The sequence below is a fragment of the Tenrec ecaudatus genome, chromosome 4 (assembly GCF_050624435.1).
Source record: "Tenrec ecaudatus isolate mTenEca1 chromosome 4, mTenEca1.hap1, whole genome shotgun sequence".
In the NCBI taxonomy this organism is placed as follows: Eukaryota; Metazoa; Chordata; class Mammalia; order Afrosoricida; family Tenrecidae; genus Tenrec; species Tenrec ecaudatus.
Window position 1 is genome coordinate 58,238,101 of NC_134533.1, and position 24,836 is coordinate 58,262,936.

Here is a 24,836-nt window from a genome sequence, read left to right on the forward strand (position 1 = left end):
GGGGAAAAAACTAAGGGAAGAAAAATAGCAATAAAAAAACTAAGGGGGAAAGAGAATGAGAAAGTAGTTTTCAAAAAGTAAGAAAAAATAGCAGGAAGAAAAGAAGGAAGCATAGAAAGAATTAAAACAAAAAACAAAGGGAGAGAAAAGTAAACAAAGACAGGAGCAAGGGCAAGGGCAGGATCCACAGGAGCAAACTGTGGGTTACAGGTCTCGGTACGAGGCTTATGTGTCTGAGGGGTTCCAGGGAAGGGCTGGGGGAGCACACCTGTTCCTAGATGGAGCTTCATGTGGACCTAGATATTGTCTGGAGTCAGGATACCTGATCCTGAAATCATTTGTGCTGGTTAAGAGGTTGGCTGACGTCAAGGTGCTTGTTGCTAGAATATTCTTTTGGTGCCACAGGGCAGGGCTGCTGGTTAGGGAAGGCATTCTCAACCACACAAGTGTGGCCAGGGACACAGCACTGCGTGTTCTGCTGGTCTGATGAGGCAGAGTTCACATGGGAGTGGTGCACCCAACGTCCAATACACCGGGCAAAGCACTGTCCAATACCTCGGGCCAAGGGGGCTGTGCAGGGTAGGTACTGCCAGCTGCTGGGTGAGTGAGGGTAGAGCCTGGACACTCTTCTACTCACTAGGAGGGTGGGAGGAACAAGGAAGGAGCCCATCTTTCTTGACACCTGTTGCCCATACATATGCGTGTGTTGTTAGGCCACTGTCTCCGTCAAATGCTCTTCGCAAAGTTCAAGATGGCCCAGCCACGTCAGCGGCCACCTGCCTCCTTGTTGCTTTTGTTTGGCTCTTCTCCTAGTTGGTATTCGATGCATTTCTCTATCTTTCCCTGGAAGTTCAGAGCCCGGGGCTATCACCCCATCTGTTTCATTTGGTCTCTTGTTTCATGTTGTAGATCAGTGGTTCTCAACCTTCCTCATGCTGCAACCCTTGAATACAGTTCCTCATGTGGTGGTGACTCCACAACCATAACATTATTTTCCCTGCTACTTCATCACTGTCATTTTGCTACTGTTATGAATCGGCCAACCCCTGTGAAAGAGTTGTTAGACCCCCCAAAGGGGTTGCGTCCCACAGGTTGAGACCCGCTGTTATAGAGGACCTGTGTAGTGTGTCTGCCTCTCACCTTGCTTGAAGTTCTCCAAATCCATTATCTATCCACGAGCTTTTGAAGCTCCCTCATATATCTAAAGTATGCACGCAGTCATTCATTCATTCATGTTATTTATTGTGTGTGTTCGGCATGTGCGCACACGTGTGCGTGCGCATACACACACACTCTCTTGAAGGAAAGCACACCTGCTCCTGGTCCTTCTCTCGTCAGTGGTGCAGATAGTAGGGCAGCATGAGCACTGGCCCGTGCCCACACTCTGCTGCTGGACGTTTGGGTGTGATCCTTGGCTCCATCACTCAGTGAGCTTGGGGAGACTATTTTGAGGAAGTGTTTCTGTGCTTAGAACGTTCCAGGCACTCTCACGGGGTCGGGGCTACAGCCGTGATGAGGTGACCCCCGCCTTCTGGAAGCTTACACACATAGTGTTTTACCTATCGATGCCTTGCTTTTCTTACCTATAAAACGAGTTACATTTTTTAATCCTCACATGGCTGAATGCGGATGATGGGAACTAAAATCAGTGAACTGTACAAAATGCAAGGTTGGCTGCATAAATGTATTAGGTACTCCTATTAAATTTTCTTTTCATTTAGCTAACTTTGCATTTTCTAAGTTTTCAATTGTCACTGAACTGAAGGAGTGGGGGAGGCACAAGGAAGGGACAAGGGTGAGGGGAAGCCGGTTCAAGCCCTGGACACTCAGCAGCCCGTGTCTTCCACTTTTATCCTAGGTGGGAAGACGAGACCAGGTCCCAAAGTGGAGGAGGGGCAATCACGAGAGAGAACGAATGGGGAGAGCCCCCCAGCAACTGTCCAGTCACTCTCCTGGAAAAAAATCACGACTGCTTGTGAACAGGGTCAGCCCTTCTGACAGGCCCAAGGCATCCCAGGGAGCTGGCCACTGAAATAACGATTCTGACTGAATAATTCACCTGATTTCTGTCTATCTGCCCGAGGGGAGTAACTTAAGATGATCGAAAAGAGACACAACCTCAGATTAGAAGCACTCAACCCAAAATAGAACTGTGAAGATCACATGACAGTCTAGAACATATCGAAAGAGAAAACAACATAACGAAAGGTAACTGTCTATATGACGTCACCACACACACGTAGGCATTCATGTGTGCAATCGGGAGGCACACATGAAAACGGCTAGGCCAGCGTGGAAATCTGAGTGATGATTTTACCTCTGTACAGTTTGCTGTGAGAAAATAATAATATTAATAATAATGGCCAAGCTCGTCATTTAAAGCTCCTGAAGACAATATTCCTAAGGAGGCTTTGGAGAATCCTAGTCCTTACAGGGTTTGTCTTCCCCATACTGTGTGCCGCATTTATTCTACAGCCCGTCCCGCAGGGAGATGGCCCACGGAGAAAGGAACACACAGAACTGTGCAGCCCTCTTCCTAGGGAGACTTCTCTAAGGCTCTGACTCGGGCAGCTTTTCAAAAGAAGAGCTGGCGTGCTGTGCCCCAGATGAGTGATCCAGCCCCCCTGCGCCCCCGCTGTACCAGGAACCCAGAGCCCACATCTCAAGCTGTGCTCTGGGGCAAGCTCCTCCCCACCTCCCAGGCTCACGGAGGATGAGTGCCCGGCTCCAAGGGCGGCAGGCTGGGCCTGCTGGCACCCACGCGGCGCGCAGAGGTGTAATCATGCTGAAGGAGGCACTCGGTGCCTTCGCCCCTCAGTCTGACGCTAGAGACCTGCTGAGACGAGGCATGGCAGTTCTGCGGTCGCTTCGTTTAGAGGTGAAGATTCCTTTTGCCTCCCAATATGGGGCACTTTTGGGGCCCATTTTAAGTTTTCCTACTGCTACTGAGTAGCCTCGTTATGTTCATATTAGGCCAGCAGCCTCGAGGCAGGAGTGCGGGAGGTGTGCAAGTTGCTGCTAAATCAAAGGTTAATGGCTATGTGCCCCCCAAAGGCACACTGCAAGGAAGGCCCTGGTGACCCACTTGTGAAAAGTTCAGCCACTGAAAACCCCAAGGGGCAGAGTTCCACTCAGACATACAGACGGCGACAGATTCTCCCACGAGGCAGCAAGAGAATTCATGGCTCCGACTTTCCGAGATCCTTGAAGTATAATAGCTATGAAACCCTGAATTTTGAAATCCTGTCCAAGAGCTTACTCTCAGCCGCATCTCCGCTCCTTTCTGAAAGCCAAAGTGGGAGGAAGGGCGTGGGCCCGGCCCACAGCCAAGTCCGCGCTCCATGGCTGCTGAACAGTTGCGGGAGCACAGCCTCAGCTTCCAGAAGACGACTGCTTTCTCACAAGGCGTGGGAGACACGGAGGAAGCGCAATAAACGTTCGTTTCGATCCCCTCCCTAACCCCTCATTCACACGGGGCCACCAAGCACCAGAACACCCTGATGCTCACTAACCGGCACCACCACCACCGTCTCTCTCTCTCTCTCTCTCTCTCTCTCTCTCTCTCTCTCTCTCTCTCTCTCTCTCTCTCTCTCTCTCTCTCTCTCTCTCTCTCTCTCTCTCTCTCTCTCTCTCTCTCTCTCTCTCTCTCTCGGCCTCCACAGGAAGCTTTGAGAGAGAGGAGAGGAGTCCTGCATTTGGACAGTTTGCTATTTCCCCCCGTGTGGGATGTGCTATCATTCGAAGGAAGGGCACATTTCCCTCGGAGAGAAGCAGGAATGCATCTCTACCCACGTGGGGACGGACTCTTATGGAGCCACATGGTATCAAACCAGGTGCTACTGAACCGACGTCTCCGGTCAGACTCACAGTCCACGTTCCACTTGACGCTCCTCGGGGGCAGTTTCAAGGTCTCGTTGATCTTCTCCAGGACCGTCTGTAGTTTCTGCTTCTGGGCGATCTCTGACTGGGTGACCTCGGCAACGTTCAGCTTCTCACACTCGAGTTTCTCTGCAGTGACAAGGGAAGGGAGACCGGCTCTCAGTGCCAGTAACAGACAACTCGAGCACCTTTACCCGCTCCCCCAACAAGTGTGCGTGGAGCATCTGCCACACGGGGGACGCACCTTCCCGCACCTGTCTGGTGGCAGCAGCACCAGCGGCCCCACTGTTGTGGAAGCCGTGACCGTGTCTGCAAGCCCTACATGAGAAGGCCCCAGGGCTACAGAAGTGGGGCATTCCCCCCAGCCTTTCCGGTCCACATGGGACTCTTTCCCATCAGTTTGGTTGTGCTCCCAAGGGAGGCCTTGCCTGCCTCTCCTAGTTAGGTCCTTAGCCAAGGCAAGGCATGTTGCGCATCTCTCTCGTACGATCTGAGTCATGTCGAACTGTATTTATGTTTTTAAGCAGCTTCTTTTATTTTAGACCCACCGTGAAGGGAGCTTATTTAACGGGTCATACGCCATCAATTTTAAGACCCTCCCCACCCCACTCTCCCACCCCTTCACACACAGTTTAGCATTCCTGGAATCAGGCTATGTCTTAAAACTGACAGCATCTTAAAATTGCAATTGTCCAGGTGGAAGCTTCACGGTGGTAAAACCTCAATGCTTTCCCTCCCACAAATGAGGGTGTAGTTCTTCACAGGGGAGTCACTTGCAGTGTGAATACGTGTTAGAAAGCACCTTCCCAGAATACAACACAATGATGGCAACCCCCAAGGCAGCCTGGGAAGCACTTTAACTGCACTGTTGTGTCCCTTTTCTTAAAACAACACGAAGCTTAAAAGTCAATGGCTCTTCGATAGGGACATCATTACTTCATTCTTGATACAAAGGCAAACCAATCTAATTGTCTGATTAGTCTACATTTTTTTTGCAGAGCCAATTTTATTCAATATAGTGCACATTAACACATCAAATGTTTATTCATTTAACGAAACTAAAGTAAACATTTGGAGAGTTTTGTTGATTCTGAAGGAACATTTTCACAACTGAGACAATTCTTAAGTTAGGTGTCATTGAGTTGGCTGTGCTTCATACCGGCTACAAGTGTTGTAACACAGCAAATGTTGACAGTCCTGTGCTCCCTTCACCAATGTGTCTAGGTTGGAAGCCATTCCTGTAGTCAGGGTGTCAATCCAGTTTATTGAGAGTCTTCCTCTTTTAAAGTGATCCTCTGTTTGACCAAGCTGAGGGCCTTCCTTCTCCTGTTAATATGTTTCATGCATGTGAGACAGTGTCAACACCCTCCCTTCTAAGGAGCATTCTGGCTGTAATTCTTGCAAAAAAAAAAAAGTGCATGTTTTTTCCCTGGCATTATTTTTAAAAAAATTTTAATATTTTTAAACATTTTATTAGGGACTCATTAGTCTAATTTTGATGGTTATTTTTATCCAGTAAAGAGAATAAAACCACTTTGGGTTCCCAAACGAGAAGTCTGTTGTCTGCTCCTAGGTGGACCTAAACAGCTCTGCAGGGCTCATTCAGAACTGATGCCGTCAAACAGCTCTGAAACGTCTTTCCTCCTCCTTTGTCGGGGCTGCCAGGCAACTGAGTTTAAGCTTCACTCTACAAATTTATCAACAGTGGTGGGGTGGCACAGGATTGGGAACTGTTTTGTTCTGCGGTACAGAGTTGCTATGAGTCAGAGCTGACCCAACAGCCCCGAACATCAACAACAACAACAACGTCAATGACACATCAATGGTTCCCTTGTTACGTCTCATACTTCCTTTTTTATTAAGTGCTTCTAGTTTACCCAAGTCAAATATCCCTTGGATGATTCTCTGAAGAAGAGGTTGCCCAATGGGGAACTTCTGCAGGTTTGTGGACTTTTGAATTCTGTTCAGCACTTTGGTAAGACGATCTTGAGTTATTCTAATCTGTGATGGCCTGAAGTGCTAGATTTCTCTTTGTTTCAGTTATTGGATTTTATTTCTAAATGTATCATTCTTTATTCTAAAGTTCAGGGACTTAATGAACCCATTTTTAAATGTCTCCCTTTTACATCCTGACCTTTGAAGAGACTGTGCTTTTTCTCATGTTTCGGCTAAATTCTTATCTCAGATATTCTACTTCAGTAACGCAAGGCCATTTCCCTTACATACTGCAACTGTACACCTAGGATGATGAGTTAAGCAAAGTTCAAAGCTTTACCTTGGCTCAGAGGGGCCTGTTGGGATAGATCAGGGATGCCTGCCTTGGGCTGGGTCGTTGGAAAGGGCTGGGGGCGGCAGCACACGAATCACTTATTTGCTAGCCTGGTTCTATTACAACATTGGACATTAATCTTCATGGTTATAACCTTCTATGGGCAATGGACTTAGAATATACAGTTTATGTACTGAGTCAGTTTTCTTGGTCAATAACTTTTTCTTGTATCATTATCCATTGCTGCTGTTTCTAAAATTGTATTTTATATCATCTACTTGAACACTTATTGCACTTCTATTTTTACCAATATTTTAACAGATATATAATATTAAATTTATACTATATTTTCTCCAAAATTAAAAGAAACTCCATCTAATTTATAGCACCTGGTATTATTTATTTAGGGATCCTGCTGCCACAGTAGTTAAAGTGCTGAGCTGTTGACCAAAAATTCAGAGGTCTGAACCAAGCAGCCACGCCAAGGGAGAAAGAGGTGGCCTCGGTTTCCGTCAACATTTACAGCTTGGGAAGCTCTATGGGGCGGTTCCGTTCTGTCCTACATGGTTGTGATGAGTTGGGATTGACTTGATGGCAGTGGGTTTGGTTATTGTTATCTATAACGTTTTTATGGCTCTGCTTTATTTCTTTGGCATCAGGAATCTTTAAAGAAAAAATTTAGTTCTGTTTTACTTCTACTTTACTCGTGTTTTGGGTGTATCTTCTTGCTTTTTATGTTTGTTGGAGGTGCTTTGTGAAGTCGACTTGAGTAAAAGGCATGCTCTTGAAGTAACAGGTTTAGGTGTATTTCTTTGTTACACACACAGTTCTCTCTTTGTATGTTGACAGAAAGAGGATTGTAGCATATGCTCTCTCTCTCTCTCTCTCTCTCTCTCTCTTTCTCTCCACACACATGTAGCTGTCTAAGTCAATACAGATAGATATAGCTCATTCCTGTTGAAAATTGCACGATATACTATAGAACTCACAACTTATTTATCCACTCTTCTATTGATGTAGCGTCATATTACACCCTACTTCTTCCCAGCTGTAAGAAAGCTGTAATCAATGTCCTGGTGTGTGTTGTGTGTGTGTTACTGATTATTGATACCTTACAGATTTTGTTTTTGAACACAGCCATCTTACCATTCAATGTATTGATTTGATTACTGTTTGAGTCTTTAGCATTCTCTGAGTATAGGATGACGTAGCTCTAGTGGAACAACCACAAGGGAAATAATGAGAATGTTCAGGAACTGTGAAGAATGTAGCCAGTGTCATTGAACAATTTGTATAGAAATGTCTGAATGGGAATGTAAATTGCTGTGTAAATCTTCACCAAAAAATAACAGAATATTTTGTTAAAAGCAACCAACCCCGTTAACCCTATTTGGTATGCCTGGAGCACTTATTCCCATTTTCTGACATTTTAGAATAAAATATTTATTTGAGAACCTGTTCTATTCTTCTTACTGCCTATTTAAAAATATCATTTTATTGGGGCTCTTACAGTTCTTATGACATAATTCCATATATCAATTACATCAAGCACATTTGTACATATGTTGCCATCATCATTTTCTAAACATTTACTTTCTATTTGAGCCCTTAGTATCAGCTCCTCTTTTCCCCCTCCCTCCTCTAAATCCCTCCTGACCACTTGATAAATTACAAATTATTTTCATATCTTACACTGACCACTATGTCCCTTCACCCACGCTTCTGTTGTTCATCCCCCTGTGGGGGGTGGGGGCAAGGGGGTGATGCATCGATCGTTGAGCTGGTTAACCTTTCCTCCCCTCCTCCTGCCTAAGTTTTTAATGCAGTCCACCCTTAAAATGTGGGACCCCCTCAAATATTCCTGTACCCCAAACTAAACCTCCTGTCGAGTCTATTTTGATTTACAAAGAACCTTATGGTAAAAGAGTAGAACTGCTTCTTGGGGTTTCTGAGACCCCAAGTGGTAGGACTGTATTGAAGTGGAGCCTCAACGGGCTCTTGTGGGAGGCAGGTGGGCTTGAGCCAGCAACCTGGTAGTTAACAGTCCAGGGTTTAACCCAGTAGAGCACTAGGTCACTTTCATAGATTCCTATAGTTATACTGTAACTTCACTTTAGCATATGCAAAGATTTAAAGATAAATTTTTTTCTTTTTGTTTTAAAGGCGCCTCACTTTCTTCTTTTGTCCTCATTAGGTCAAACTAAGCTAGCTCTCCGAACACTTTCTACTGCTGAGACGTTATTCTTCCAGGAAGCTGCTGCTCATGTTTCCACACTTCTGCAAATTGTTCATCATTAGTTTAATTACTACAACATATTAGATATGATTTTAAAGGAGGATGTTATTTCAATAATTTCTCAGGTGGATTGTTTTGCGAATCTATTGCTTTTGGAATTAGCAACTAAATATACTTCTGGAGAGATCTTTTTAAAGAAAATAATGAAACAATATTAAAAAGCTATGAAGTATAAAGTCTGGACCACATAAACTCGATTACTCTGAATAACGGAAGAATCCAAATGTTCTAACACAATTGCCATACCTACCATATTAATGAAACCACCTTTTAAATAATTTTAAATAATTCAAACACCTAAAATTTCTTTGCATGGGGATTCTTATAAATAAAACAATGTTTAAGTTTTCAAATACATGGGAATGGAAAAGTTCATTTTTTAAAAATAAAATTTAATTTGGTGAGACATGTTCAGACTTGCTTATGGACATCGTCAAATTCTGTAGATGTCCCACAAGTAGCTGACAAGGATCCGAGGATGACAAGGTCGGTGTCCAGCACGCTCTACATTCAGATTAGGTAAAAGCTGTCTTTGTCCCTATAGTCTCTGCTCTTGTGGAACATTTACCTGAATATATTGTTGCGAAGCATTTTAAGAATCTGCGACTGTGATGGCGGATTTCCCAATTTCTTCTTGCAATGGTTTGCCATTAAAACACTTAAATATATTTGACATAGGCAGTGTATTCAAATATAAAATGTCTATATTTTCCTAGTGATTTAAAACTGTTACTTATATGCAGTGAATCTCTATAGTAACATTTTTGTTTGCCATAAGGGCTATTTTGTCTGAAACGAAAATAATTACACAACCTCTTTTTAAAGTTAGTATTAGTTGAGTATATATATATATATAAAACCAAAAAACCCCAAGCCTGTTGTCATCGAGTAGATGCCAACTCACAGCGACCCTACAGGACAGAGTGGGAACTGCGCCATAGGGTTTCCAAAGCTGAGGTCTGTATGGAAGTAAAATGCCACATCTTTCTGTGCAAATCAGCTAGTGGGTTTGAACCGCTAACCTTCTGATTAGCAGTCAAACGCTTTAACTACTACCCTACCACGGATCCTATCTAGTAAAATATAATCTTCACCCTTTTTCTTCCAAATTCTCTGTATCCTTGAATATTAAGGCAGTCTCTTAAAAAAAGCTAACAGCAAGATTGTGTTACCTGGTCTGACAATCTTTGTCTTGAAAATGGATTATAGTAACTGAAATATCAATACGCTTGGATTCAATTCTAACAACTTTCATTATGAACATCTTATCTATTCTGCCTCTCTTATTCTTTGTCCTCACTTTACATACTTTCCTCCTTTTGGATTAAAGTTTTTGTTCACCGTCGCTCTATCTCTTTCCCCTTTACCAGTGGTTTTTGTGGTTGGGCACCCTGGAGCTGGCTCGGCTTCACAGAGACCCCACGTGTCACAGAACGAAATGCTGCCCCCTCTTCACGATCGCTGCCATTCTTCAGTCCCTTGTTGCAGCCACGGTGTCGATGCGTCTCCCTGATGGCCTTCTCCTTCTCTTGCTGACCCTCTACTGTCCCAAGCATGATGCCCTCTCCTAGGGTCCTTATGGGTCAGAATCAACCTGATGGCAGTACGCTTTATTTTTTTCCTGGTCCCAAGTACGTGAGATGACGTCTCGCCTCGCTTCAGAGGCATATTCTGGCTGCAGTTCTTCTGACACGGATTTGTTCGTTCTTCAGGCAGTCCCTGGTACTTTCAATCTTTCCCTCCAATACCTTATGCAGCGGATTTGCCCAATAGCAGTTGATTTTCTGACTGCTGCTTCTATGATGGTTGACACAAGTAAAATGCAATCCTTGACACATTAAATCGTTCCTCTGTTTATCATGATGCTGTCTATTGGTCTATGTTATAGTAATGATTTTGTGTCAACTGTCAGGATTCTCAGTGGTTTGGAAATTAAAACCTAGTAGTTCCCTCTGATGAGGGACCTACTCAAGAGTGTGACCTACTTCCAATAAAACTAGATGCGGTGGTAAAGCTTGCTTGAGTTTTGCTTGGTCTGTATCCTGACTCATCAACCTCTGGTTATTCAGACTTGAGCCAATGCGTTGCCAAAATGCCTCTCAACCTTGGATTCATTCCCTTCTGCAGCCACCAGTCTGCCACATTCCTGCCAACCTTGGGTTCCTTAGGTCCTATGCAGGTCCAAAAGCCTAATGTCTGATCCACAGACTTGGGATTTGCCCATGTCTCCATCTGGGTGAGCCAGATGTAATGTTATACATAGTTTGTTATGATCCACATGACCAAATGCCTTTGGATAGTCAATAAAACGCATGTAAGCATCTTTCTGGTATTCCTTGCTTTCAGTCAAGAGCTAATTGACACGAGCAGTGATGTTCCTCTTTCCATGACCTCTTCTGACTACTGCTTGAGTTTCTGGGAGCTTGTCATCAACGTACTATTGCAACTCTTCTTGGATCGTCTTCAGTAAAGCTTTACTTGCATGTGATATTAATGATATTATTTGAAAATGTCTTCACTCTACTGAGTCACCTTCTCTTGCAATGGGCCCACATATGGATCTCTTTCAGTCAGTCATTCGGGGAGCTGTCTTCCAAAGTTCTTGGCACACATTAGTAAGTGCTCCAAGCACTGCATCAGTTTGCTGAATGAAGCATTTCAGTTGGCATTCCGTCAATCCCTGGAACCTTGTTTTTTGCCAATGCTTTCAGTGCAGCTTGGACTTCAAAGCCATCAGTTCTTGATCATATGCTCCCTCTTGAATTACTGAACACTGGCCAGTTCTTTTTAGTACAGTGATTCTGTATATTTCTTCCATCATCTTTCGATGCTTCCTGCATCATAATTTGCTAGTAGAGAGGCATGTGCTTTTTCTATAATTTTAGTGACTACCCTAGAAAATTTCACATCCACACTTAACTTATAAAAGTCTTAACCGATATCTTTATACACAAGCTAAAGGACACAAAGACCTTAGTATATTTTTCTTTGAAGCATATATTTCCTGGCTCAAGTATGACAGCTGTCAAGATTTTGAATATATTTTACTTTTAAAAAAAGCTTTATTGGTACTGATCCACATATCACAGAATTCAATAGTTCAAGCATATTAAGAAGAGTCGTCCAACCACCGCCACAGTCAATTTAGAGCATCAGCTCCTTTCTTTTACTCACTGTTACTTGCTTCCCATCTCTCCTACCACACCCTCAAGAAGCCATTAATCCCGTTACGGTGTCTATACATTTGCCTATTCTGGATTTCATAGACACAAAACAAAACCAACAACCAGAATAAACAAACAAAAAACCAACAAGCAATCGAAAATAAAGTTGACAATATTATAAACTAGAACACATTTTAATAGGTCAAAAAGGAGGGCAAAACACAAGGTGTTAAATTTTAACTGAACAGTTCCTGCAATAGTCCACTTTCCAGTGCGCTCTGCCTGATGGGAAGGCTGTTCCCTTCCCTGGTCTGTGGTTAGAGAGAATTCACTGGAAGCTTAATTCGCGTGCATTTTTAAAATTGAAACAGCTTTTAAGTGGGCCAAGAGGGAGATCAAATGGTCTTACATTTTAATATTTACAGTCATCAAGTTTACATTGCTCTGTGATAACACTATTCACATCCCATGACTGTGCTCAGAGGGGATTCATCAGAGACTTAATCTATGTCGACCTTAATTCTTAACTGACACGGTAGATGTTATTGTAATGGGGTTCTTTTTTTTTTTAATCAGTAGTGAAATATTGTTATTTATTTATTTTTAAATAAATCATTTTATTGGGGGCTCTTACAGCTCTTAGAACAATCCACACATCCATTGTGTCAAGCACATTTGTACATGTTGCCATCATCGTTTTCAAAACATTTTCTTTCTACTTCAGCCCTTGGTATCAGCTCCTTTTCTTTGCCTGCCTCTCCTGCTCTTGTGAACCCTTGATAAATTAGAAACTAATTTTGTTACTGTAATTGTTTTATCTTCATTCAATTATTTCTTTGTTCTACCCATTATGATGACTGTACTTCAGTCTTCCTTTGGGTTCATCTTCCTTCTTGTAAGCAGCAAACCCTCTCAGGTTATGTGTGATGGAAATTAATTTTTCTCTCATTAAAAAAATAGTTTCTGAAGCAGAAGAAAGGTAAGGTAGTTTATTGTGCCAGCCCGGCCGATAAACACATGTGGGATTAATTGAAGGGAGTAGAGATAAATGGCTTGGCGAGCCTCTACTTTCTTGTCTCTTGCTCTTGGATCATCAGACCAGTGTATGGTTGCTTTGCTTGTTCTGTGCCTCCATTTTCAAGCTACACTACCTGTGGGACACCTAACTCATGGACCGTGCTGCTGTAAATTGAGGTTCCTTTAAGACCTGCTTCGCCACACTATTGGAATTTACATCTCTTGAACTGGGGACTGTCAGACCCTGTTATCTGGCTGACTGTTGGTGACCTGCCTTGCTGTCTGCTGCCTGTGCCCGGATAGCCTGAATTGCTCTACAAAGGACTACCCGGCGGCCCTCAAGGCTTGAAGGACTGCCAGTGTCTCACAACTGTCTCATGGGAGTGAGTTGCACTGAACCATTTGTACTGCTTTATAATTTAATTAACTGTTTATTTTGTATGTTACATATCTATCTATCTGTAGAAATACATAAAAATTATTAGTGTTCTGGTTTTGTTTCTCTAGAGAACCCTGTCTAAAACAAAGGGTGAGCGTGATGGTGAGGCAGGAGGAAGGTAAAAGGAAACAGTGGAAAGATCTAGGAAGCAAAACTATGGATAGAGGTATAAACATAGGTGTACACTTATGTAAATATATTAATTCTAAAAATAGAGGTATTGGCCTATATACATGTATTTATATGGCAATACTTGAGGAAGTGGACAAACTTTGGCCTTTTCTCAAGCCCTCCCTCTATGCAGGAACACTTTTGTTCTAACACCTGGCATTCTGTGATGCTCACCCTCTTGACCTGATCGCTGAAGACAATGGGTGCATAAGCAAATGTGATGAAGAAAGCTGATGGTGCCTGGCTATCAAAAGGTATAGCATCTGGGGACTTAAAAGCTTGAAGGTAAAGAAGCGGTCATCTAGCATGGAAGTAATATGCCCAAATGGAAGAAGCACACCAGCCTGTGTGATCATGAAGTTTTGACTGAATCAGATAACAGGCACCAAAAGACCCAAAAAACAAACAAATAAATAAAAATCATTATTGTTGAGAATAAAGGGGGTGTGAGCAGAGACCCCAAACCCATCTGTAAACAATAGCACCAATGAAACACACAATATTCCTCTGGTTCTTTGAGGCTCCTTCACCCCCACACCATGCCTTAACATGACCCCAGTCCTACCTTTCAGTTCTGGCTAGATCAGAGCATGTACACTGATAAGAGATAAGAGCTCATGACACAGAGAATCCACGTAAGATAAGCCCCACAGGAACAGAAACAGGAGTAGCGATATTAGGAGGGTAGGGGGAAGGTGGGGAGCAGAGGGTGGGGGGAGATAGGGAGGAGAGGGGAGGAAGGGGGATCTGATTGCAATGATCGACACATTAACTGACCCCAGCCCCACCCAGGGGATGAACGACAGAAACCATGGGGGAAGGGAGACAATGGTTGGGGTAAGATATAAAAATAATAATAATTTAGAATTCATCAAGGGGTCATGAGGGGGAAAAGGGGAGGAGGGAAAAAAGCGGAGCTGATACCAAGGGCTCAAATAGAAAGAAAATGTTTAGAAAATGATGATGGCAACATATGTACAAATATGCTTCATACAATTGATGTATGGATGGTTATGAGCCCCCAATAAAATGGTCTGTTAATAAAATAAAATGAATGTTGCAAAATCAAAATAGAAAAAAGAGTTGTAAGAGCTGCCAATAAAAAAAATTTTTTAAGCCGCCAATAAAATGATTTTGAAAAACAAAAACTATGGGGCTCGTATAGCTCTTATCACAATCCATACATACATCCGTTGTGCCAAGCACATTTATACATTTGTTGCCATCATCATTCTCAAAACATTTGCTTTCTGCTTTAGCTCTTGGTATCAGCTCAATTTCCCCCTCCGTTCCCACCCCCCTTATGAACCCTTGATAATTTATAAATTATTATTTTGTCATATCTTACACTGTCCGACATCTCCCTTCACCCACTTTTCTGTTGTCCATCCCCCAGGGAGGAGGTCATATGTAGATACTTGTAATCGGTTCCCCCTTTCTACCCCACCCTCCTTCCACCCTCCTGGTATCGTCACTCTCAGCACTGGTCCTGAAGGGATCATCTGGCCTGGATTCCCTATGTTTCCAGTTCCTATCTGTATCAGTGTACATCCTCTGGTCTAGCTGGATTTGTAAGGTAGAATTGGGATCATGATAGTGGGGGTGGGGGGAGGAGGAAGCATTTAGGAACTAGAGGAAAGTTGTATGTCTCATCATTGCTACACTGCACCCTGACTGGCTCGTATCCTCCTGTGACCCTTCTGTAAGGGGGTGTCCAGTGGCCTACAGATGGGTCTTGGGTCCCCAATCAGTACTCCCCCTCATTCACAATGATTTGATTTTTTGTTCTTTGATGCCTGATACCCGATCCCTTCGATACCTTGTGCTCACACAGGCGGGTGTGTTTCTTCCATGTGGGGTTTTTTTGCACGAGTTAGATGGCTGCTTGTTTACTTTCAAGTCTTTAAGACCCTAGACGCTATGTCTTTTGATAGCCAGGGACCATCAGCTTTCTTCATCACATTTGCTTATGTACCCATTTGTCTTCAGTGATAATATTGGGAAGGTGAGCATCATGGAATGCCAGATTAATAAAACCAGACCTCTATAAATGCCCTTTGCCTCTTAGTTCTTTTCTCTATTTCCTTTTACTTTCCTCTTGTCACACTACCATGCTCAGCCTTCATTTGGGTTTCAGTAACTCCTCTCTAAAAACTGTAATTTTTTATGTAGGTACATATGTAGGTACATGCATGTATATAGGTACATAAGTATATGTGGGCAATTTTTTTCCTTAGCACTTTGAAAATACAATTTCAATATTTTCTGGCTTTTCTTGCTGCTGTTGAAAGATATCTTTCAGTGTAATCATAATCTCTTTATAGTAATCTATCTTTTCTGTAGTCCTGTGTCCATTCTTGTCTATGGCAGTTAGATGATTTTATCTCAACTTGCCTTTATGTAGCAGTGGAATCCAAGCTGTCAATGAGGCCACCACCAGATGATGCCTCTTTGGGGGTGTGGCCTTCTTATAAGAAGAAACTGGGAACTTAATTCTCTGCTCCTGTGTCTTGCTATTTGCTGGAACTCTACCTGACTCCAGGAGTGGCCTCATGCGGGCCATTTGGCCCTAAGATCTATGGGCACCCTGTCACGTTTCCACTGACCTTAAATACCCATGACTAGGCACCCACTGGCCTGTGATCTTTCTCTTTCATACATGAGGAGCCTGGCTTGCACTGGATTGATGGACGTGAGTTGGAATGATCTAGGCTGTCTTTTTGACATAATTACTTTTTGATATAAAGTTCTTTCTTATATATATGTGAATATCAGTGGATTTGTTTCTCTAGACAACCCGGTCTAACCCAGTATCTAAGTGTAGATTTATTTTTTTATTATTCTATCCTATTATAGATTTAACATTTTTAAAAATAAAGATCTGCATTTTTAATCAGTTCCAGAAAATTCTCATTTGTTGTTGGTATACTGCCTACACTCCAACATCCTTTTTTACCCCCTTCTGGAATTCCAACTAGTCACATGTTGGAACTTCTAGAGCAAACTCTATGTTCTTAATTTGTCTTTTCTTTTTGTCCACCTCCCACTCTCTCTCTTGCAGTCTGAGTAATTTTTCTAGTGCCACCCTTTTTCTATTTCTTCTCCAACAGTGTCAAATTTGACACGGTAAATTTCATCACTATAAAATCATATCCTATTATCATTTTATGATCTAATACTATCATGTCTCTCGTTTTCTCCTTGGAAAGGTACAGATTTGGCCCTGGGGGCCAATTTAGATCGGCGCTGAACACTCAGTGCACTGCTCCATCTCATTTCTCCTTCTTCGTACTTGCTAACACTTTGGCACCATAAGGGGCTTTAGATCTGACTTGTGTATTTTTTTTTTTTTTGCCACACTCCTAGAATCAGCCATTTCTCCAAAAAAAAAAAAAAAAGTCTAGTTCCCTTTATTAGAGAATCATATAGGAAACCACATGTGGGTGCTGAGTCTTACCTATTTTGTAAGCCACATATTCCACTTAAGTTATGTCTGAATCTCACCTCCCCACTTTCATGTTATCTCAACAATGCACGAAAAATAACAGGGCTGCCAGGAACTTTTGCTTTGCTGTTCAGGGAGACTAGAATGCTTTCCTCCTTCCTCACCTGACTGAAGTTCTGCTGTGTCCATGAGTTCTCCTTCAAAAAGCCCTCTTCAATGAAGTGTTTCCCATGATCATATGTAAAAGCCCCACAGCCCTTGCACTACCAAGTTGTGAATTTTCTAAAGGCCAGGACTATAACATATTAACTTTAAATCTCTAAACTGGTCAGTTAGCAAGTAGGAAATGACACAGCTATTGCTTAAGGAATATTAATTGGACAGATTAAGATTGGTAAAAGATGTAGACTTTGTGATTTGTCAGGAAAACGTACACATACAAACAAAACAAAAGTCCCCCACAAAGATATTTATGTGTAGGGATCACTCTTGGTCTCATGTTTGAAGAAGATATCCTGATATTGTTATGTTACTGTAAAAACCAGAAGGATGAATCCTGAAACCACCTTATGGTTCTCATCTCCCCAAACAAGTCTTCTCTGCTCCCAGTAAATGCACATGTTTAAAGATAAGGATTTTTCTAATAAAAAATACCACAAGGAAATGGATATAACCATCCAGGACAGGAAATCTCAATCAGAACAGATAGTGACTTATGTTCAAATGAAGCAATTAATTATATTTTCCAGAATCCGTGTCTCCTGCCTCTCTCAGTCCGTCACGTCTACTGCCTATGCATCAGTGATACAAATCTAACAAGGCGACCCAGGATACATATATTTGCATAATTGAGAATGTTGGAGGAGTCTGTGATTTTCTTTTTAGTGCCATGAGTATATTCTGAGACAAAAGGGTCAATCTCCACGAGAAATCGTTAATCCTGGGCCAAGACATGAAGTGCATCCACGACGTGGGGTAAGGGGAGCTTTATTATTCTAGGGGCTAGAAAGTCTTTGCTCTGAGGAGTGGGAGGGGCTAGGGCAGTACCTGTGAGAGGAGAGAGTGGGGAAGGGGGTGCATCATGAAGAGGCGGATCAGAATAGGCACCGTCTGATTTCCTTGACAGCAGCACTAACAGTGCAGAGAAACAGCCAATGGCAGGAGGCATAGCTCCTAAGGCAAAGGACCTCCTTACAGAAGGACTGTAATTAATAATCGTAGGAGGAATAGTGAAAGCAGGAAATCACTACCAGGACACTACATGAATAATTGTCATAGTCACACTTCACCAACAGACACTAAAGTTGGAGAGAATTATTCAGCAAGAACACTAATAAAAAACAACTGGAAAATTTTGCAAAGTTTCAGGGTATGAGATCTACATTAAAAAATTGGTTGGATTTCTTTACTCCAACAAAGAAGACTCTGCAAGGGAAACAAGGAAAATAATATGACTTACAACCAAAAAGATAAAATTTTTAGGAATAAACCCAACCAGAGATACAAAAGAAAACTGTCATACACTACTACAAGAAACTAAATGAGACCTATGTCAATGGAAGAACATGCCATGCTCATGGATAGGAAGAATTAGTGTTGTCAAAATGTCAATATTATCCAAAACAATCTATAGCTATAATGCAATTCCAAATGACATGCATGTCAACGTTCTTTAACAAGATGGGGAGAAAAAAACAACAACCAATCACTAACTTTATATGTAAAAGAAAGCGACCCAGGGTAAGCAAAGCACTACTGAAGATGAACGAAGTATATGATCTCACACTTCACAATTTCACAATTAACTATACAACTCCACAGTCAAACCAGCTGGGTACTGATACAATGCAGAAATTTAACCAATGGAACAGAATTGAGAATCCAGATGTCAATCCACGCATATATGCACAGCTGATCTTTGATAAGGGCTGAAATATACGATAAGTGGGGAAAGACAGTCTCTTCAACAAACAGTGCTAGAAAAAATGGATATCCATTTGCAGAAAAATGAAACAGGATTCATACCTCACACCATATATGAAAACTAACTCAAGATGTAAAACTCTAAATGTAAAGCCTAAAACTACAAATATCATCCAAGAAGAAATAGGAGCAAACTTAGAGACCCTAATTTATATCCTACACTATTAAACATAACCAAAAATGTACAAACAGCAGAAGATAAACTAGATGACTGAAATAATCTAAAATTTAAATAAATACATCAAAAGACTTCTCCAAAAGAGTGAAAAGAGAATGTACAGATTGGGGGAAAATATCTGGCAATGACATAGCCGACAAAAAACTAATCTAAAAAATTAATCGAAAACTTCAGAAACCTTGAGAATAAATGACAAAAAAAAACCCATTTAAAATGGGCAGAAGACAAACGTTTTACCAACGAAAACATCCAGCCAATCAATAAGCACATGAAGAAGTGCTTGTGATCACTAATCATTACAGAGATGCAAATCAAATAAACGATGAAATATCATCTCACCTCAACATTAATAGCAACATTCAATAAAAAGAAGACAAAAAATGCTAACAAAGGCGTGGAGAGATTTGAACTCTCATACAGTGATTGTGGGACTGTAAGATGGTATAACCGCTGTGGAAACCCCACTTCTAGGCCTCTAACTCCAAAAAACCAAACTCACCGCCATCAAGGTGATTGAAACTCATAGCCATCCTATAGGACAGGGCAGAATTGCCCCTGTGAGTTTCTTTTCCTTTTTTTTTTTAAAAATAATTTTTACTGGGAGCTCTTACAGATATTATAACAATCCATATTTCAATTACATGAAGCATAATTGTAGAATTGCTGCCACTACCATTTTCTAAACATTTTCTTTCTTCTTGAACTCCTTGATATTAACTTCCCTCCCTGCCCTCCACCCTGAGACTGCAATTCTTTATAGGAAAAGAAAGCCTTGTAGCCCAAAGAATTAAGAAATACGTCCACTGCAACATTATTTACAGTAATAATGAAATGGAAACTTTTCAAATAGAAAGAGAGGCGTTTGCTCCTGTTTTTTCTTGGAGGTCTTCCTAGTTTTAGGTTTTGCGCTTAGAGCTTTAATTCATCTAGAGTTAGTTTGAGTGTCCCTAAACGGATGGATGGATTAACCAACCATGATACATCCACACCAGGGAATACTAGGCAAGCTAAAGGACAAGGAGGAATCTGTGAAATAACTCATCCCGTGGATGAAACTAGAGGAAATTATGTGAGTGAAATAAGTCACAGAGTAGCGCAGGGTGTTTGCGTGGATTATTATAAAAAGCCAATGAAAGGTTTAAAGAGGTTTAAGGTTTAAAAAGACAAAGAAAAGATTTAAAAAGGAAAAAAAAGAGAGAGTTACCCGGAATGTGTGAGGGGAGGGAAAATGATGAACTAGACAATGAACCAAGCGCAGCCATCATGTCAGTTCCAATCCCAGCAGCCCCCCTGAGTGCAGACAGGCAGCACCTAATAAGGGCACGATCAGGACAATATCACTAACAAAAAGGCAGGGAGAGAGGTACAAGAGCTAGAGACAACAAATATAACTCTTATTATACACACGATCCTGTATTATTAGAAATATTAACTTTTAACTGGAACCATAGGCAGGAAGGCAAGATGAACCGGTCTGAGTAGGTCAAAGGAACTCTACTTATGACCTTAACTGTTTGCCAGATGGCATTTCTACAAATATCTTTGTATCTGTTGTGAATATATCCATGTTTATAACAGAATAAGCAGGGGATAAAGATATATGAGATAGTTAAGGTTTACTGTGCCAACCTAGCTGATAAACACATGGGGGGTTAATTGAAGGGCGGAGGGATAAATGGCTCAGTGAATCTCGCCTTTCCAGTTCTCGGATCTCTTGCTTTCTGATGATCGGACCAGGGTGCAGCTGCCTTAGCCAGTTCCCTGCTTCAGCTGTCAAGGCTCACTTCCTGCAAGACATCCTTGAGGAGAAGCCACATGGACCTACCCCGATGCAGCCCTGGGTGCTGGAGCAGCCGTGTGGAGACCCCTGCCAGCGCTGAGACGCTTACGCACTCACTGATTTGGCTTTCCTCCTGCAGTAGGTGTCACTGCGTATGTTTTGTGAAGCTGAGGACCTTGTAGATCGGTGTCGGGCATATGGGCTAATGCTGGACTTGTGGGCTTGGACAGCACTGGGTTGAGATGCTTTCTTAATGTACATTTACCTTTTATATACATATGAGTTTATGTGAATTTGTTTCTCTAGTCTACCCAGACTAACACAGTTTATAAACCTCTTGGCCATAACCAATCACCTGAAGGGAATAAGTCACCAGATTTGGAGGTTTGAGACCATGGTAATGAAGGCCATCAAGATCAATGGGCATAACGTAGCCCCCAGTGCCGGTGTTCTGCATTCTACGTTGGTGAGTAGCGCTGGGAGATCTTAGAAGCTTGTGAGCAGCCATCTAAGGTGCAACTATTGGCTCCCATCCAGGGCAAAGAAGGGCAAGGGCAATGTCAGGGCACATGGAAAAATGAGTCAGCAGGATCCATGGAAGACAGGCCCTTCTCAGCCTCCATTACCCTGTAGCCAGAACTAGGTGGTGCTCAGTTACTCTGGTGGACAGCTCTGAAAGGGATCACAATCAAGGGTTCTGAATAGAGTGGGAGAAAAAAAATGAAATAACTCTCAACATCATAAAGAAGACCAAGTTTACTCTCTCATAGAGACTGGTGCAGTGGTTCTCAATCTTCCTAATGCCCTTTCATACAGTTCCTCATGTGGTGGTGACCCCCCAACCATAAAACTATTTTTGCTGCTACTTCATCACTGTCATTTTGCTACTGTGATGAAAGGGTCGTTCGAACCCCAAAAAGGGTTGAAAGAAACCCACAGGTTGAGAACCGCTGAACTAGTGCACCTTGAGACGATGGCCCTGGTCACTCTGCCCACCGGGAACTGAACTCATCCGCAGGCTCAGACAACAGGCAGCCCTGCAAGGTGAGCTATTACACTGGGGAGCCAGTCACTCAGAGGACAAGCAACCACGCAAACATCCAAAGAATAGCGTTTTCCCAGGGATCGGCCTCAGCGGCGGGGACGGCTAAGACAGAGGGCAGATGGAAATGGTGCACAAGGGAAGAAAGGAGGCAGAGGGCTGTCGCATGGTGGGGACTGCAATCAACATCACTGAGGACAGCGTGTCTGAACTGCGGAGTGGGATACCAATTCTGGAAGCCTTCTCTCAAATCACCACCGAAAGCTTGAAAAACCAAGAGCCGTGTTGTGCCAGGGAATGCCTACTATTCTGCTTTGTGTAAGGACATCGCTTCAGTGGATGAAAAACTAAGGGACAATGTAAGGGGCAGCAGAGTCTCCCAGCCTCTCTCCTCAAGTAGACCGAATCCAGAGGGGAAACGGCAGCTTTAAAGGAGAATCATGGCAGCTACTGCCTTAGGCAGGCAGGCGATCAAGGTTCACCTCAGCAGGAAAATTATGCTTGCTATGCTCTCTGAAAAAGGCACGTCACCCTGCGGCCTCCTTCCCTCAACTTAGAGCCTCAATCTACTAATGAGGCAGCATCCCAGGAATTCCACTGAGAGAGATTTTCAAAATAACTGGCCGGTTATTTTAGCTTAAAACCACTGCCATCAAGTCAACTCTCATCAGAGTGACGTAGGACACAGATCTGCCCAGAGGACTTCCTAGGCTGTACATCGTTAAGGAAGCAGTCAGACGTATTTTCTCTCGTGATGTGACGGGTGGGTTGGATCTGCTGACTTTGTGGTTAGCGGCCACATGCTTAATCACTGCACCACTAAGGCTCCCGGCATCCTTGAGAACTGCCCAACTCAGGAAAAAGCAGGGGAAGATGAGCCATTGGATTGGAGGAGGCTAAGAAGACATGGGGGATCCTGGACGGAACCCTAGAAGTGAGAAAGGGCCCTGGTAGAACTCCTGTGATTTAGTGGAGCCTTGTGGGCATGCTGAACTCTTAGTCTTGAGCCTTACTGTGGTCGGATAGGGTGTGACGTCGGCAGTGAGCCAAGGGGAAACAGCTCTGTCCTTGCCGTGCAGCTCTGAGTAAAAAGAAGTCACCACTGGCCTAGGAGTTTGTCTGCATCCCAAGACCATTAGAGAAAGATAAAGCAGCGCCGTGGAAGGTCTTGCACATGCCATCAAAGCAGGAAATAGCACAGCGCAGAGAATAGGGTTTTGGAAACAGAGATGCCTAGGAAAAAGGATGGGGGCTTGAGCTCAGGTAGTGATGCTGGGCCTGGAGAACAATGGTACAAGCGACAGCACGTACAGTACCAAGTACTTGGCACGTGCTTTGCTTTTACTCATTTGGAAGTAGAATGGATTTCTCTCCTCTCTTTCTCTGTCTCTCGCTCCTACACACACGGTGCAGCTGTCAGGATGTGTGACTAACAGAATATGGGGAGTGTGGGAGGAGGAGGGATCTGAAGAGTTCTGATTCTAATGGATGCAACTGGCGACGAAGTAGTCATGCCACAGAAAAAATGATGAGACTCTTCAATGAGAAGCTTGGATTTGGGCATCTTGGTTACAAAGTTTTGGGGGGAACAACCCAGGTGGCTGGTCTGAAAGGTGGCTAGACTGATCAGCTTAGAGCTTCAAAGACAGTGCTATGCCAGAGACATAGTTCAGAGTGGTTAATGACTGGTCCCTTGGTCATAGGACCTAGGATGTGGACAGCTGGCCCTAAGTGTATATCCTGACAGTCTGTTCATTTTCAGGTGTAAGTAGTGGTTTGACTGCTGGAGACACCAGTGAATTCATTCACACCTTCCAGCTCCCTGCCCCTCTTCATCTGAATAGCAACACAGTCCACACACACCAGCGCATACGTCATAGAAGTACATAAACACACACAGGTGCACAGATTATAGAGGTACACACACACACACCAGCCCACAGATCACGGGGACCTACACACATACATATACACATACTCCTGAGACACAGAAAGATACCTCCAGGGGACACAAAGACACAAGTTTCCGGTGTGTGTGTGGGGGGGGGTAGTGGTGGTGGTGTGTGTGTGTGTGTGAAGTAAGTTCTCTAGGGATACATGCACAGTGGGGCCTTCTTGTCTACCTGCTGATCCTTTTGGCTGCCGAAGAGAGCAGCCCCATCTAGTCAAGATTCTCTTATGCAAGTTCACTCCCGTAAAGTAGATTTTGAAAGAATACCTAGACTCCACCGATCAGCCATCCGCATGCTCCCCATTCACATTCCCTCTGCAGGGATGGCTGTGAGACGACAACGATCCTGTCTCACGACAAGTGAGCAACCCATCTGGCTGCGGATGAAGGACCCCAGCGCCCCATTCAACTCTGCTCCTACCAAAAAGCTTCTGCAGCACTTGTCCGTCATACAAATCTTCAGCCAGGTCTTTCACAATGATTCTTTCTCCAACCAGCACATCATTAATCCAGTCAATCAACACCTACAAAAAAGGAAGAACAGTGAAGTTTCCTGGGTTTTCCATACTGATCACTTTTCCCATGCTGTACGATTAAAGGAGAAAGGAACTGGGGCCTTTAAAGGCCGAATCCATAGGACCTCGGACGTGGACAGCTGGCCGTGAGCGTGCGTCCCGATGGTCTGTTCATTTTCAGGTGTAAGTCCTTTGACTGCTGGACACACCAGTGAATTCATTCATACCCTCCAGCTCCCGGCCCCCTTCATCTGAATGGCAACAAGGTCAGAGTTGGGTGCTATGGTTTTGCACGAGGCAAGGGTATGGGCTCTGTAGTTACATGAATCAGTGTTTAAACCCCAGACGTACCATTTTCCCCTAAGAGCTCAGGCAAGATATGTATCTGCTCTGAGTCTCCTCAAATGGGGGACAAGCGTTCTTTGCACATGTGGTGGGAGACGAGCATTCCCTGGGGCCATGGAAGACCCCTCAATCAAAGGCAGAGCTTATTAAAAGACACCATGCTCCCATTCTGCCATGCGAGCCTTGATTGTGAGGCGGTTACTGATACCTTCTCTTCAGCTGGGGAAATCAAGTGCGGAAGAGGACAGATGGAGCCGGAGCCACACACTTCACGGAAGGCAAAGGGCTATCCCATCCTAATGTATGGTCTGTCCTCACTGCACCACGCGGCCTCTCAGCAACGTCCCCATCTCTTCCTCATT

General features: G+C 43.3%; 1 protein-coding gene across 4 annotated transcripts in view; it reads right to left on the minus strand.

Moving 5' to 3' along the window:
* PARVA (parvin alpha) overlaps nt 1–24,836 on the minus strand; it is a 166,616-nt gene that overhangs the window by 31,838 nt on the left and 109,942 nt on the right. For all 4 annotated transcript variants that reach the window (XM_075546050.1, XM_075546051.1, XM_075546052.1 and 1 more), the window contains exons 4-5: nt 24,036–24,138; nt 3,868–4,008 (exon numbers count right to left, since the gene is read on the minus strand). In XM_075546050.1, the coding sequence (XP_075402165.1) occupies nt 3,868–4,008; nt 24,036–24,138 (244 nt within the window). The remainder of the gene's footprint in view (nt 1–3,867; nt 4,009–24,035; nt 24,139–24,836) is intronic.